Below are 18021 nucleotides of genomic sequence, written 5' to 3'. Positions count from 1 at the left end.
AGACACGGTGCCTCACTTCTCATATCCCAGTGGTGAACTTTTGGCATGTAGCTCATGTATGCAAACAGGCTTTGTTTCCTATACACACACTCACACACACATTCCTGATTGATGTTAAACTGAGACTGAGCACTCGTGTTGCTGTCAGAGCTTGGTTAAGTCCCTTGAGCTTTCAGATTTCTTGACATTTGTAGATATAATATTCGCAAAAAGGAGAAGCTTTGTGATGTTATCCCGCTGTAACACTTTAATCTGTTTAGACTGCCTCAATATTATGGTGAGTGGAGAGAGGCCTGTTCAATACAATCCATAGCTTGAGGCAAACAGTTTGTTAGGATTTAAGAGGGGATGTTTTGAGAGATGATTTTCTTTGATTTGTCTTATTCATTGTTTCACCCTTTCATGGATTTAATCACTTGGACTAATTTATATTAAAAAAAAGTTTCTTAAAAGAGTAGTTCACCCAAAATGAAAAGTTCTGTCATTTACTCACCGTTGTGTTGGTACAAAACTTTATGCGTTAATTTTTTTTCAACATGGAACAGAAAGGGAGAATTATGCATTTTCGAACAATTACCATCAATGTTGCCAAAACTTGCACGTCAAGGCCCATGTTTTGAATCTGAACACAGACACAAATTACATTTCAGAGCTTCGGCAAATGGTAGATTTTCAGTAAATAACAATTTCAGTTTGGGTCTGTTCCTAACATTAAGCTATTGTATGGAAGAAAGACTTATTGCGCAAAAGTTTTATGGTCTCCTTTTATGATAATTTTGTAGTGTTTTCATGATATATTTTGCAGCCTGATTTAGGACAATTACGTGACTGTGGCAGCATTTTTGCAAAAGGATATTACATGGTTCCTTACATATACCACAGCAATTAAGGGGTGAAATGGGGGTGCAGAGTGTATGTTGAGGTGAGGGAACAGCGAGAAAGAGGAAGCGAGTGGCGATGGTGCTCAGATCATAATCAACTCTGATCCTGATCACGTCACTCACGTGATTTTAAATGAGACCCTCTATACATTGCAGCAAGTCACTTTCCTGGTCTCCGGTTATGCCCTGAGACCCCCTGTAATTTGTACCATGGTGCCTCTTTTTTTTTGCTCTTCCGTAGATCATGTTTTTATGATTTTTTCAGATCTACTTAAGTTTACTATCACAGATATATATATATACACATATATATATATATATATATATATATATATATATATATACATACATACATACATATACACACATACATACACACAGTGGGTACGGAAAGTATTCAGACCCCTTAAATTTTTCACTCTTTGTTATATTGCAGCCATTTGCTAAAATCATTTAAGTTCATTTTTTTCCTCATTATTGTACACACAGCACCCCATATTAACAGAAAAACACAGAATTGTTGACATTTTTGCACATTTATTAAAAAGAAAAACTGAAAAATCACATGGTCCTAAGTATTCAGACCCTTTGCTGTGACACTCATATATATAACTCAGGTGCTGTCCATTTCTTCTGATCATCCTTGAGATGGTTCTACACCTTCAATTGAGTCCAGCTGTGTTTGATTATACTGATTGGACTTGATTAGGAAAGCCACACACCTGTCTATATAAGACCTTACAGCTCACAGTGCATGTCAGAGCAAATGAGAATCATGAGGTCAAATGAACTGCCTGAAGAGCTCAGAGACAGAGTTGTGGGAAGGCACAGATCTGGCCACGGTAACAAAAATAATTCTGCTGCCCTTAAGGTTCATAAGAGCACAGTGGCCATAATCCTTAAATGGAAGACGTTTGGGATGACCAGAACACTTCCTAGAGCTGGCTGTCCGGCCAAACTGAGCTATCGGGGGAGAAGAGCCTTGGTGAGAGAGGTAAAAAAGAACCCAAAGATGCAGTCGGGAGATGGGAGAAAGTTGTAGTAAGTCAACCATCACTGCAGCCATCCACCAGTCGGGGCTTTATGGCAGAGTGGCCCGACGGAAGCCTCTCCTCAGTGCAAGACACATGAAAGCCCGCATGGGTTGCTAAAAAACACCTGAAGGACTCCAAGATGGTGATAAATAAGATTCTCTGGTCTGATGAGACCAAGATAGAACTTTTGGCCTTAATTCTAAGCGGTATGTGTGGAGAAAACCAGGCACTGCTCATCACCTGTCCAATACAGTCTCAACAGTGAAGCATGGTGGTGGCAGCATCATGCTGTGGGGGTGTTTTTCAGCTGCAGGGACAGGGCGACTGGTTGCAATCGAGGGAAAGATGAATCGCGACCAAGTACAGGGATATCCTGGGCGAAAACCTTCTCCAGAGTGCTCTGGACCTCAGACTGGGCGAAGGTTCACCTTCCAACAAGACAATGACCCTAAGCACACAGCTAAAATAGCGAAGGAGTGGCTTCACAACAACTCCGTGACTGTTCTTGAATGGCCCAGCCAGAGCCCTGACTTAAACCCAATTGAGCATCTCTGGAGAGACCTGAAAATGGCTGTCCACCAGCGTTTACCATCCAACCTGACAGAACTGGAGAGGATCTGCAAGGAGGAATGGCAGAGGATACCCAAATCCAGATGTGAAAAACTTGTTGCATCTTTCCCAAAAAGACTCATGGCTGTATTAGATCAAAAGGGTGCTTCTACTAAATACTGAACAAAGGGTCTGAATACTTAGGACCATGTGATATTTCAGTTTTTCTTTTTTAATAAATGTGCAAAAATGTCAACAATTCTGTGTTTTTCTGTCAATATGGGGTGCTGTGTGTACAATAATGAGGAAAAAAATGAACTTAAATGATTTTAGCAAATGGCTGCAATATAACAAAGAGTGAAAAAATTTAAGGGGGTCTGAATACTTTCCGTACCCACTGTGTATATACATATATATATATATATATATATATATGTAACCCTTTTTCATCTGTGTGCTCCCCCATATGTCTCTGCGTTGTGTTTGAGTGATTGTTGAATGAGGAGGACACAAATATCGTGGTCGTCACAGTAATGAAGCTTTAATCTGCATCAGCCACTTTTCACAAGGAAAATAGAACTGTTAGTTCCCAATATCAAAAATAAAATGCATACAAAATTATAAAACGAAACAATATAATTTTAGCTGCAGTATTAAACATTAAATAACAGGGGTTCTCTAAGACTGGACAAATAATGAATAAAACCCAAAAATACTCAGATAAACGTTAAAACAATATACAATATACAGAAAAATATACCCCACCACATGGAATCCACAACCCATGAAATAATATCAGAAATACAAAACCATCCATCGCAAATAACTGCACCTATCTGTTAGTCAACATCTCCAACAGCAATATATCTCTTCAAACAACATGGATGGCCAATATAATAAAATAAATTAAATAGATGGAATAGGGTTCCAAGATGGCGGCGCGGTAGCACGCAGCGGCCACTCCGGATCCACAATGGTGCTATTTTTGTTAAAAAAGCCCGACTTTTGCAACACATGGACATCGGAGCAACCGGTGTTCGTGTCTACCATCGCCAGACACTACTGAAATATAAGACTCATGCAAAAACCAAGCTGCATGATGACCTGCAGGAGGCTGCTGCGCGTACTCGGCTTGCTGCGGAGACCAGGCCTCCAGCCCTCGGCGTCGCCTGATGCCGGTGGCGGGGAGAGGGCGTCGTAAGCGGTGTCGCGAGCGAAGCCGGAAAGAGGCGAGGGGTCCATGCTAGGCTAAAACAAACCCTAGCCGGCCGGCTCTCCCGTCTATCCTGCTCTCAAATGTTTGCTCCCTGGACAATAAACTGGACTATATCCGACTCCAGCAGGCTACATGGCGTGAGTTTAGAGACTGCTGCGTCTTTGTTTTCCGCGGAGGCGTGGCTCAGCGACAGAGTTCGGATGCCGCCATTCAGCTAGGCGGGCTGCGCCTCGTTTCGTGCCGACAGAAATACAGCTCTCTGCGGTAAGACTCGCGGTGGTGGCTTGTGTGTTTACATCAACACGGAATGGTGCAAGAACTCTATGCTAGTCTCTAGTTACTGTTCATCGCTGTTGGAGCTTGTGACTGTTAGATGCAGACCTTTTTATCTACCACGGGAATTCACCACTGTTTGCATAACCGGGTTTACATTCCCCCAGCGCTAACGCTAAGGAAGCGCTCTGTGAACTGTATGGGGCTATGAGCGAACTGCAGAGCGCTCACCCCGACCGGACTGTTTATTGTCGCCGGAGATTTCAACCATGCAAATCTCAAGACAGTGCTCCCTAAATTCCATCAGTATGTGGACTTTGCAGCGAGAGGCGAGCGGCTTGATCTTGTTTACACAAACATCCCGAGGCGTGCGGGTGGAGCCCGCCCCACCTCGGCTACTCAGACCACATCTCTGTTATGTTAATTCCAGCATACAGACCGCTCGTCAGGCGCACAAAACCGCTTCAGAAGCAGGTGAAAACCTGGCCAGCAGGAGCCATCTCTGCTCTTCAGGACTGTTTTGAGTGTACTGACTGGCACATGTTCAGGGAGGCTGCAACATATGGCGATTCTACCAACTTGGAGGAATACACAGCATCAGTGACCAGCTACATCAGCAAGTGCATTGATGATGTCACTTTCTCAAGACCATCACCACTGCGCTCAACCAGAAGCCGTGGATGACTGCGGAGGTGCGCACGCTGCTGAGGTCCGAGACTCCGCCTTCAGAGCGAGGCGATAAGGCAGCCCTAAGAACAGCTAGGGCCAAACTGTCACGGGCAATCAGAGAGGCAAAGCGCGCTGCGCCCAGAGAATCCACAGTCACTTCCAGGACAGCGGTGACCGCGGCGCATGTGGCAGGGCATCCAGGCCATCACCAACTACAGGACAACATCAGTTGCCTGTGACAAAGATGCCTCCCTTCCAGATGCGCTGAGCGACTTCTACGCTCGGTTTGAAGTGCAGAGCGGCGTGATGGCGAGGAAGTCCACCCCTCCTCCCAGCGACCAGGTGCTCTGTCTTACCACGGCAGATGTGAGGAAAACTCTACGTAGAGTCAACCCACGGAAGGCTGCTGGACCAGACAACATTCCTGGCAGAGTGCTCAGAGGATGTGCAGACCAGCTAGCAGATGTTCTTACCGACATCTTCAACATCTCTCTGAGCAGCGCCGTTGTTCCAACGTGCTTCAAGGCCACCACCATCATCCCCATGCCAAAGAAGTCTTCAGTGTCCTGCCTCAGCGACTACCGTCCCGTCGCACTTACACCCATCATCATGAAGTGCTTGAGAGGCTGCGTCATGAGGCAGATTAAGACCCAGCTGCCCCCCTCACTAGACCCACTGCAGTTTGCGTATCGTTCAAACCGTTCAGCGGGCGATGCCATCACCACAACCCTCCATCTGGCCCTCACCCACCTAGACAATAAGGACTCATACGTTCGAATGCTGTTCATAGATTTCAGCTCAGCATTCAACACAATCATTCCCCAGCACCTGATTGGAAAGCTGAACCTGCTGGGCCTGGACACCTCCCTCTGCAACTGGATCCTGGACTTCCTGACTGGGAGACCTCAGTCAGTCTGGATCGGGAACAGCATCTCCACCACCACCACACTGAGCACTGGGGCCCCCAGGGCTGTGTGCTCAGTCCACTGCTGTTCACTCTGCTGACTCACGACTGTGCAGCAATGCACAGCTCGAATCACATCATCAAGTTACGCCGATGACCACGACCGTGGTGGGTCTCATCAGCAAGAACAACGAGTCAGCATACAGAGAGGAGGTGCAGCGGCTGACGAACTGGTGTAGAGCCAACAACCTGTCCCTGAATGTCGACAAAACAAAAGAGATGGTTGTTGACTTTAGGAGAGCACAAGGTGAACACACTCCGCTGAACATCGGCGGCTCCTCTGTGGAGATCGTCAAAAGCACCAAATTCCTTGGTGTTCACTTGGTGGAGAACCTCACCTGGTCCCTCAACACCAGCTCTATCACCAAGAAAGCCCAGCAGCGTCTCTACTTTCTTCGAAGGCTGAGGAAAGCACATCTCCCAACCCCCATCCTCACTACATTCTATAGAGGGACTATTGAGAGCATCCTGAGCAGCTGCATCACTGCCTGGTTTGGGACTTGCACCGTTTCGGACCGCAAAGCCCTGCAGAGGATAGTGAGGACAGCTGAGAAGATCATTGGGGTCTCTCTTCCCTCCATCAAAGACATTTACAAAAAACACTGTATCCATAAAGCAACCAGCATTGTGGACGACCCCACACACCCCTCACACAAACTCTTTACCCTCCTCCCGTCTGGCAAGAGGTACCGAAGCATTCGGGCCCTCACGGCCAGACTGTGTAACAACTTCTTCCCCAAGCCATCAGACTCCTCAATACTCAGAGACTGGTTTGACACACACGTGTCCTGAGTTGCACTTTAATTACTGTCACTTTATAACTGTCTGCTACCTCAATAACTGCTATGTGCATAGAACATTATCTCATAGTATATTATGTTTACATTTTTAGAAACTGTCATCTTTTTGCACTACTGAGTACTGGTCGGCGCTGCACTGTCTATTGTCCTGTTCATTGTCAGTAATTTGTTGTACTGTCCTGTACTTTTTGCACGTTTGCACGTGCACTTTATATAGGTATATATAGGTAGTTTATATAGTGGTCTCACGTGGTCCTATGTTGGTCCTTTGTTGTTTTAATGTAGTACCATGGTCCTGGAGGAACGTTGTCTCGTTTTGCTGTGTACTGTACTAACTGTATATGGTTGAAACGACAATAAAACCACTTGACTTGACTTGAGATGAAACAGAGAACAGTGAAAACCCTCCTTACCTTTTCACAAGGAAAATAGAACTGAATTAAACAACAGCTCCACACATGTGAATAAGGGCTCACTCACACAGTGAAACACTCAAGGAACACAGCTCCCCCCTAAGGCTGGGAGAAACATTTTACATATTTCCTACATCCACCCCCTCTTTAAATGATGCCGTCCCAGTCATCACTCAAAAAAAAACAAAATAAAAGCAGTTTAAATCTTAAAATTATCTTTGAAGTGTCTGTGTGGGGTGTGTATGTGTGTATGTATTGCTAAAGTAGAGCTGCTTCTTCTCTCTAGCCTTTTTCCCACACTTTCCTTCCTCTCTCTACCTTCTCCTTGTCAATCTCGCTTTGGAGGACATGTATCTCCAAGGAGAGTCTATTTGGTGGGCGCCTTTTCCACTCTGGATATCTCCTCTCTGGCCACTCAGGATTGGAGACTTCCAACGGCGTCTGCTCCCCATGCTTCTCCTTTTCACTCACAGGCTCTTTCAATTGACTTCCACCCTGTTCATGTTCTTCGTCCACAACATCTGGCCATTCCACACTTGCACACTGTGTAATAGTGCCACTGTCTCCACTTTCAATTGTCTCCACTACTTCCTCTTCTTCCTCTGAAACACTTGAGTCCATTTCAGACACCTCCTCCATGTCGGGCTCTTCCCGGGCAAGGTACTTGGAGCTCACCGGGAAAAACATGCACTGGGACAGAAGATTTCGGTGGATGACTCTTTCCTTGTCACCATCTTCTGGACGAACCACATACACTGGAATTCCTGGCTGTTTCTTCACCACAACATATGGACGTGGTTCCCACCTATCAGCCAGCTTCTGTTTCCCCTCGACATAACATACTTTCACCATCACTCTGTCACCAGGTTGGAACATGTGGCTTTTGGCTTTCTTGTCATAGTGCTTTTTCTGAAGATCCTTAGCATGCCTCGACATTCGGTCTGCCTCATCATAAGCATAGGTCAAGCACTCATGCAGAGTCTGGACATATTCACTGTACTCACATGGTTCTTTTGCTGTTGACAGGCCAAAAAGGAGATCAACAGGCAGTCGTGGATGTCTGCCATACATCAAGAAGTATGGGGAGAAACCAGTCGAATCGTGTTGAGTGCAATTGTAAGCATGTGTCAGTGCGTCAATGTATTCATGCCACTTGGGTTTTTTATCAGGATCAAGAGTGCCCAACATATTCATCAGAGTTCTGTTAAATCTCTCTGTGGTCCCATTTCCCTGCGGATGGTAGGGGCTAGTATGAGTCCTTGTAATCCCCGTCAGCTTACACAACTCCTTCACTACTGTACTCTCAAAATTTCTGCCTTGATCCGCATGGAGTCTTGCTGGGAAACCAAATCGACAGAAGAAATTCTTCCACATCACCCTTGCCACAGTGACAGCCTTCTGGTCTTTTGTGGGGTAAGCCTGGGCAAATCTTGAGAAATGGTCGGTGACCACCAGGACATTCTCTATTCCTCCCTTAGACTTCTCCAGGACAAGGAAATCCATGCAGATGAGTTCCATAGGGGCATTAGTGTGAATGCTCACCAGCGGAGCCCTATTTCCAGTGGGAGTTTTCCTCAGACAACATCTTTCACACTGCTCACACCACGACTTTATTTCACACTGCATTCTCGGCCAAAAGAATCGTTCCCGGAACAGATTCAAAGTACGCTCAAATCCCAAATGACCAGAGTCGTCATGAAGACTTGTTCTAGCCACAAGTCGCATTTTCTCTGGCAAGACCAGCTGAGCAATGGACCGTCCCTGAACATCCTTAACTTGCCTGTAAAGAATTCCATCTTTGACCACCAGCCTCCTCCACTCTTTTAAGAGAAGCTGTGCATCTTTCCCCTTTTCCAATCTTTCTCCACGTCTTGGCTTTTTGTTTAGTGTCTTGTAATGTAGGACTGGCCCAATGACAGGGTCTTCCTTTTGACATCCTCTGATCTCCAGCTTTGTCATTGCAGGCAGCGCATCAGTACCCGCTCCATCAAATGGATTGGCTGGTCCGTCAACCCGGCCCAGAAACTCACCCTCTTTGCATACAACAGTTCTCTCTGCTTGCTCACTAACGTCTTCCTTCCTCCCTGACTCATCGCCGCATGACTGGTCTTGCTGCGTGGAGGAAATGCACTGTGGGCAGGACTGAAGAGTTTGTATGACCTCTTGATTAGACATCCTTGAGAGTGCGTCAGCATTAGAGTTGGACTTCCCTTGCCTGTACTCAATGCCAAAGTCAAACATGGCAAGCTGTGACACCCAACGCTGACCTGTGGCGTCCAACTTCGCTGTACTCATCACATACTTAAGTGGATTGTTGTCAGTCAGCACAGAAAACTTATGCCCATAAAGGTGATCATAAAACTTATCTGTAACAGCCCACTTTAGAGCCAAAAACTCTAACTTATGTGCAGGGTAGCGGGTTTCAGGTGGTCTCAAACCTCGGCTTGCATAAGCAATTACTTTTTCCACACCATCTTGAACTTGTGCAAGGACCGCCCCAAGACCCTCACCAGAAGCATCCGTTTGCAGTAAAAATGGTAAGCTGAAGTCGGGGTAGCCCAGAACTGGTGCTGTAGTCAGTCTCTCCCTCAGTGCTTCAAACGCTCTCTCACATGCATCAGTCCACTCAAACGGTTTCACAGTTCCAGAAGTTCCCTTCACCCCCCTTTTCTTCTTCTTTGGGTCTCCAGAGGTAAGTCTATACAGAGGTGCCGCCAATGTTGCATATCCCTTGATGAACCGTCTGTAGTACCCAGCGAAACCAACAAACCCCAGCACTTCCTTCACACTTGACGGCCGCTTCCAGTCTCTGACTCTGCTTATCTTCTCAGGATCTGTATGAATACCCTCCGCAGACACCACATGGCCCAGGTACTGAACTTCTTTCCTCAGTAGACTACACTTCTGAGGCTTCAGCTTCAAACCATGTTTGCGGAGCCGGCTGAACACTACTTCCAACCGCTCAAGATGTTCGTCAAACGTCCTAGAGAAGATAATCAAGTCGTCAAGGTAAATAAGGAGGCTCTCAAAGTTCAGATCACCAAAGCAGCAGGTCATCAATCTTTGGAAGGTTGAGGGGGCATTCTGCAGACCAAACGGCATCCTGTTGGCCTCAAATAACCCCATGGGGGTGCTGAAAGCAGTTTTGAGCTTGTCGTGTTCAGCCACCTCAACTTGCCAGTAACCAGATGTAAGATCAAGAGTCGAGAAGAACCTTGCCTGTCCCAGCGCCTCCAATGCCGCCTCTATTCTTGGTAGCGGAAAAGCATCTCTAGTACTGCAGGAATTCAGTTTCCTGTAGTCCACGCAGATCCTCAGGGAGCCATCTTTTTTAGAAACGACAACGATGGGGGATGCATAGGGGCTTTTGCTTGGCCGAATGACCCCAGCTTCTTCCATCTCTGATATGGCCTTCCGCACTTCCTGGTACTGAGACGGGGGTATTTTGCGATAAGGGAGGCGGAAAGGTCTAGAGTCCACCAGAGGTATCTCATGTTGCACAGTGGTGGTATGTCCATAGTCCATGGAGTGTTTGGAGAAGACATCAGCATATCTCCTCAGCAAATCCTGAAGCAACGCCAACTGCTCCTCACCTTCTACTGCCGCAGCACTAAGATCAACTCCACATGTCATACCATTAACAGACTCAACACTGGTAGTCTGTTGTTGACTTTGACAAGATGCTGTCACTGAATTCTCATATTGACTCGGACACATGAACTGGTTCTGACACAGCATTTGGCACTTTTCTTCCTCTTCAATGACATTCTGAACCAGGAAAGCATCTGCAAGCAGGGTCCTTGGGTTGACAATAACATCCTTTCCAGACAGATTTAAGAGCCGGATGGGAACACAACCGTTTTCAACATCAGCAAGCAGCCTGGCAACCATAAGTCCTTCTGGAACCCTTTTGGAGGACTGGCTCTCCACTAAAACTGTATAGTGTGTTCTTTTCGGTCCACCCATAACTCTGCCAATAACATCCTGCTCCTTACCAGCTGGTATCCTTATTCTGTGACCAGCATACTGTACTTGACCAACTTTACCTGTAGCTCCACCAGGTTCACTTTTACTCACAGCAACCATTGCAGAGTGCCACTCAGGATTGGTCAACTTCACTTTGGCCAGATATTTTCTGCCATATGATGATTGAAGGTCATTTCTGGAAACCCTTATTACATTAGTCCCAATGAGCAATGGAACACTGGATCGGTACTCTGTCACAGGGACAACAAAAGCAGGAACATTTGAGTAGACCCTTCCCAAAAACTTAAGGTTGATACAAAGCACACCAACATAAGATACGGGTTGACCAGCGGCACCTTCAATGGGAATGTCTGATGGCTGCAATTCCTGAAAACATAGGACAGGATGTCGGCACCAGAACTCATCAGTAATTGTGGTTACTTGAGAGCCAGAGTCAATGAGAGCTTTACACATTTCTCCATTCACTCCAACCACCCCTTCATTACAGGGACCTACCAGCGGGGTATCAGCTGGTTTTGACCTGCCCGTTTCATGTTGCTGGGGACTCTGTTGCATGCCTGTGGTTGCCCCGGTAACCACAGGCCCTAAGCATTTAAATCCTGCCTGGACTCTGCTCCACTTTCAGCTTGGGCTGTCTCATCAGTCATCACTGTCCGACACAGACGTGCAATGTGTCCCGGTTTTCCACAACGATAGCACACTACGCCCCTTACTGCAGTGTCACTACTCTCTTGAGGTCTCTGGGTGCGAGGAAACACAGTCTGTGGTGACGCTCCAACTTTAGCCTCCAGCTGCGACAATCTGTTAAGCTGATCCTCTTGACTGCTCACCAGTTTCTTCACCATGGCTGTGAGTTCAGTAAGATCTGTGTTCTGCCTATTTCCTTTTTCTGTTCCCGGCTTTTCAGCCACTCAGGTTACCACTCACTGTCGTAAACTGAGCCTGTGTGTACGTCTTTTGGCCTTTGGCTGTGTCTGAAACTTCCTTGTCTCCCGAGCAAGGTTACGAAGTTCTGCTTGAAGTTCACGAAAACTTAGAAGTCTGGGCTTCATCGGTGCTATCCTGTGAAAAACCTCTTCGTCACTCAATCCTCTCATGAATTGACGAGATAGTTTGCCGTCCCGGTCTGGAAAAGGCTGGCCTCCATACTGAGCATATTCCACTGAACGTAAAGTGGCCTCCAGAGCAATGGCATATGAACACGCTGATTCACCAGGGCGCTGGTATCTCTCATAGAAATCAGCTAATGGGTCCAGGGATGTCTGCATATCACCATACTCCGCTCGTAGTTCTTCAAATGCTCTGCCGGCAGTCTGCTCATTAGGAGGGAGATTTAGAACTAGCCTCCTGGCTTCACCACTCAAATGTCGCACTACAGTAGCAAAGGACAGATTTTCGGGCATTCCTCCAGCATCAAGGAGGTACTGCATATCTCTTATCCAGTCTTCAATAAGTATTCTGCAATCTGGACCACCGCTGAATACTTGCACATTTCGAACTTGATGTGTCTGTGTAAAGCTGGGCTGTGGTGTGGTCATTCCAGAGGCAGGGATGTATGCATCTTGCCGATGAGCCACATGCGGAGGTGCAGTCTGAGGTCTCTGCACTGAAATGGGTTGTTTTGCATACATATGCGAACCATGAGACACCGGCACTGACATAGGAGCATACACAGGAGATGAGGAGGACGACACAACAGCACATTGCGAATGTAAGGTGCGCTGTCGATCCTTGGAATTTCTGTGTGTTTGAACGGAGTCTGTTTTCTGCAAAAAGTTGTTTCCAGACAAGACAGGATGTGCGGGGGGCTGGAGTGTGTCAGGTGGTTTTGAGTACATGGCATTTGGCACACCAGAACAGAAGGATGGAGGAACCTGAGAGGCTGTTGGATGACCCGGCAAGTTGGTTTGGGGTGAAACAGCCATTGCAGCAGGAGAGTGTAGGCCATATGGAGAAGTGTACATATTGGGCGCCTGGATCATACCTGGATAAGTAGAAATGTAAGTTTTAGGCGGCACAGTCAACGCTGGGGGCAGGTATGGGTCATTTGGAGAGGGGGACATGTCAGTTGGCATTCTGTTGGCCACGTTTGGTGAAGCCTGAATGGTAGTGACATTGTCATGCATGTGAGTTTGGGACAAAACAGTCGGCACCTTAGATGGATGTGGGCTAACTGAAAACATGGGCATGGTGGTAGGAAGTCCATAGAATGGGTTATCTGGGCCTTGGGTATGAGCTGAGGGCTGATGTTGCACAAAAGTGCTAGGGTAGGTGCCCAACTGGTGCCAGCTCAATGTCGAGGGGGGCACATTCTCTGTATGTGCAGCTAGCTGCCTTGTCTTTGGCCTGACAGACTGTTGAGGGTTATCATTTAGCTGGGATACAGTTTCAATACTCACATCGACGGGCATGCTTATTTCATACTGTTCGATTTTGTCCTGCTTTACTGGTAACCATGGGGTGGCCTGGAAGGGCTGCCTTAGTGGTACTTGGGGACGAGGAGGTGGTCGATGAGGGGTGGTTTCATGGAGCCCCTGCATTTCTCTTCCACTTCTTTCCATTTTCTCGTCTGTGCAATACCCAATGTGTATTTAGTGTGCAATACACTGTGTGTAGTGTTTGAAAATGTAAAAATATGAAAAATGTAGAAGTGCAAATTAATGCTGTTAGTGAATGTGTTGTATATATCTTATGTTTGCTGTAATCACGAAGCAAATAATCACAAATGAAGGTAAATGAAAAAAAAAAAAAAAAAAAAAAATGACCCACTTCAAGAGATTCAAATACACCCGAATACACAACAAAAAAAAAAAAAAAAGATATTGTTTTAAAAAAAAAAAACCAGCAATTCACAAATTTGTTACTCAAATCAACAAATTAACACTCTTATAGCACAAAGTTCAGAGACAGAGAAAAAAAATTTAAAATAAATAAATAAATAAATAAATATATATCTTTAAGCAAAACTCAGTTCAGTCCAACAATATATTTAACCCTGTCACTTTAAGACAAAAGAAAGTAGGTGAAATGTTTTTTTTTTTTTCACTCTACTCACACTTCTAATTTGTCAGATTGCTTCCGTTGACGTAGAAACCAACGATCCGGTTCACGGCACCAAAGATGTAACCCTTTTTCGTCTGTGTGCTCCCCCATATGTCTCTGCATTGTGTTTGAGTGATTGTTGAATGAGGAGGACACAAATATCGTGGTCGTCACAGTAATGAAGCTTTAATCTGCATCAGCCACTTTTCACAAGGAAAATAGAACTGTTAGTTCCCAATATCAAAAATAAAATGCATACAAAATTATAAAACGAAACAATATAATTTTAGCTGCAGTATTAATCATTAAATAACAGGGGTTCTCTAAGAGTGGACAAATAATGAATAAAACCCAAAAATACTCAGATAAACGTTAAAACAATATACAATATACAGAAAAATATACCCCACCACATGGAATCCACAACCCATGAAATAACATCAGAAATACAAAACCATCCATCGCAAATAACTGCACCTATCTGTTAGTCAACATCTCCAACAGCAATATAGCTCTTCAAACAACATGGATGGCCAATATAATAAAATAAATTAAATAGATGAAACAGAGAACAGTGAAAACCCTCCTTACCTTTTCACAAGGAAAATAGAACTGAATTAAACAACAGCTCCACACATGTGAATAAGGGCTCACTCACACAGTGAAACACTCAAGGAACACAGCTCCCCCCTAAGGCTGGGAGAAACATTTTACATATTTCCTACATATATATATAATATATCTTTGTTTATTACAAGACAAATGAGTACTATGTTCATACAAATGACTACTATATCATGTTGATTTTCTGTGTGACAAATGGTGAATTATTAGTATTCCACATGCGTTTACACCTACATATTATACATGCTATTTTTTTAATCAAAGTGGTGCTAATGTTTCAGTGATTGACTTGATTTATATTTGACATTGCCATCTGACGAAGAAGCAAAGTGGAAGTAAACTATAGCAAGTGTAACAGTATTATTTGGCTATTGTCAACTGGGCGTACTACTGACATTATGCAAGTTGTGCGCCAATTTAAACTCAAAAAGAAAATGCATATGTGTAGATTATGTTTTTTGCGTAGCACAATATGTGTTTGACATCATCTCTTTGATGTATGAAAAATAAAATGTGAAAATATATCAGAATATATTCTGTTTTGTTATTTTCTAATTGCCTTGAAAATGGTTTATAAATTTACACTGTCTATGCATTTTATAGATCCATTTGTGATAGATATATGTGCCGAGTTGCTAAAGACCCAAGATATGTAATAATGTTTGGCAAAACACTAATTTAAGGGTTAATAAGCAAATGTAATACAGGTATGTATTGCCTTACTAGTCATGCACTATAGTAAAAGTGCTTTTGTGTTGAGGGGCAGGATGAAAAGTACATGTTTAAGAACAGATAATCTGCCGGTTTACTCCTGATTTGTGTGAAAGGGAATAAAATTAATTGTGTTGTAATGCCTCAAGTGCTCATTTCACCAGGAAACTGTTGTGATATGTACAACAAGCCAAATAATAATCATTTTGCAAAATGTAGGGAAAGCCCAATGGAAAAAAAATAACAGGATGCATTTGGAATGCCATGGGTGTGAGTAAATGATGACATAACTTCCATTTTTGAGTGAGCTATATCTTTAAAATCTGCAATGAATTATTATATATAGAGATTTTTTTTTTTTTGTACAAAATTCCACCAGATTGTTCTTTAACTTTGTTTGTAGGATATGACTAATGATTCTCGTCATAGTTTATGGTTGAAATGAGTATATGGCTCATACAGAATGGTGCATTTCCCATATGAGTATCTGGTAATGAAGACAAACCACATGTGGAATTTCTAGATTCTCCCATACCATGCTGTCATATATTCCCCAATTAGACCAATCATCACTCTCTAAATCCTCTTTGGAGTAAATTAGCTGCAGTATTATTCTACACTGGCCTGATTCTCCTTTCTTTCCTTTTCTTTTTTTCTCCCTTGCTCTTTTAAAGCCTTAGAAACATCTCCAGCCTCAACCTCCGCTTGAAACGATCTGCACTTAGTAACCTGATGCTAGTCCCTGCCCTTAATGGTTTGCATTAGCTGCAAGCAATAAAATTAGCCCAGATCCCAGCTAATGTTGGAATAATCATTTGCAAAGATGGTTACCACATGCTGTAGCTGTTTTGCTCTCTTTCCCTGTGCTCCCCTTCTCTCCCTGCCTCTCTTTTTGTATTTGTATTTTATACTGCCTCTAATTTGCTGTTATTAATAATGAATAAAATCTCAATTTTCTGCATCTTGCTCCGGGCCCTAGGAATCATTTCAATGAATATTTCAGCACGTTATTTTAATCACAGCTGCACATATGCTCTGGGAGGGGGTCCCAGTTTTATTAGCCTGGGGTGTGGCTATGGTGAGACCCCACCATCATTAAACTCTCTCTCTGGCTACATAGAGGGTTCTACCTCTGATTTACAAGACTTGTTAAGATACACTGTAAAAAAGGAGGCAATATGCGGCATTTGTTAATGGTACTTGCTGTTATTTATCTATTATAAACTTGTGCTGTTTTTGTACCCCGAGGGGCCCTCATGCAAAAGCATGTCTGGGTTGCTATTTAGAGCAGCTTTAATGAACTTCACAAACAAATTGGAGGTCTCCTGTAAAGTATATCGTTGTAGTAAACAGAGCCTGCCATAAATATAAAATTATATTGCTTTCATTTTTGCATCATAAATATATATATATAGAAAAATGATTTAGCTTTTTTTTTCTGGTTCCTAACAGGAGTTCCTGTCTTTTCCCTCTTTCAAGTCAGCTGCATGACTTCTGGCGTCTGGATTACTGGGAGGACGACCTCCGGAGGAGGAGGAGATTCGTTCGAAACCCTTTTGGCTCCACCCACTTAGACATCACGTGCAAACTGCTGAATGACTATGGTCAGTAATTCCGCCAACAGCCAATCAAAACGGTACTGGACTCTGTCAGACCAGCTCATTATCCCTAAAATTACTTTCATTTCATACAATGACATCATTGTTGGGCAAATGGGATAAACATATGCGAATCAGAAAAGCACCAATCAACTTTTGGACTCGACTGACTTTCTCTTAACTGAGAAACAGTTTGTTGTCGGTTTTATAGGTTACATATTTATGAGTCTTGTCAATTGAACATGGCAAAGGAGCTTTATGGCAGGTTTTATATCCCTACAGCACACATTGTTGAGAGGAAAATTGCATGGCATGTTTTTACCATTTCTGCCTTTTGCTCTCAAACATTTTTCCTTCATTGACCCATTTGATCTAACCGTGTTGGCCACTGCATGGCTGTCGATTTGGCTCTGTGTCACGCAACAGAGGCTTTGAAAGAGAAACTGTTCAATACTATTAACCACTGTGGCCGTTTCTCCTCCAGGCATCAAATTGAATAGAAGATATGAGTGGAGAGTATTAACTGAACAAGGGCAAATCTATTGATTCTCAAGTACAATGGGCTGACATCTTGCCTGCATTCAGGTTATTTACTGTAACTTTTCTCCATTTACACATGAGGAAACCTACTTAGGTTATGGACAAAAAAGTCCCATCTATGTTCAAAAAGTACAATTGAATTCCTGAAATTTGTTTAAACGTCTAGGCAGTATATAGGTGGATTGTTTGACAGCAAATGTAACTACATTGCTCAGCAGACAAATAAGGATTGCTTGTTAAAACTTAGTTTTTTAGCTAACATTTCCCCATGCATATGTGGTTTAAAAAAAGTCACTCGAGATACAATTAGACGTATATTCTTTATAACACTAGAGTGAATACAGATAAAGACACTTTCTGATAATTTGTCTTTGTTGTTGTTTTTAAAATAGGATAAAAATTGTTACATCAATGTCATCCCCCCCACACACACATACTTTTTGACAAAATCACACTTTTATCCAAAGAAATTGAAGCACACATTTACTGCTGGGTTTGATGAATTTCGGTTTAGATTCATCATTTTAAAGTGTAATTTGTGACTATTTATGTAGTAATATTCTGTCTATATTCTGTCTGGCCTTTTGTGCCCAACTGTTTTGGGGCCATATCAGATGGTCTCTGTATCAGAGCCAAAACACACACATACACACTCATACATACACATGCCAGCTGTTCCATGACCTGCAGGTGGCCCCTTCTCATGTCACAAGCAGAGAT

At 43.9% G+C, this 18021-nt stretch overlaps 1 protein-coding gene across 1 annotated transcript in view; it reads left to right on the top strand.

The window, feature by feature from the left end:
- Positions 1-18021, top strand: part of LOC127631541 (neurobeachin-like) — a 351059-nt gene that overhangs the window by 211597 nt on the left and 121441 nt on the right. Inside the window, exon 38 of the mRNA XM_052109693.1 lies at positions 16616-16767. Within this exon, the coding sequence (XP_051965653.1) occupies positions 16616-16767 (152 nt within the window). The remainder of the gene's footprint in view (positions 1-16615; positions 16768-18021) is intronic.

The sequence above is a fragment of the Xyrauchen texanus genome, chromosome 38, assembly GCF_025860055.1.
Source record: "Xyrauchen texanus isolate HMW12.3.18 chromosome 38, RBS_HiC_50CHRs, whole genome shotgun sequence".
In the NCBI taxonomy this organism is placed as follows: domain Eukaryota; kingdom Metazoa; phylum Chordata; class Actinopteri; order Cypriniformes; family Catostomidae; genus Xyrauchen; species Xyrauchen texanus.
The sequence above is the reverse complement of the archived record's forward strand: the minus strand, read 5'-3'. Positions and strand labels throughout refer to the sequence as shown.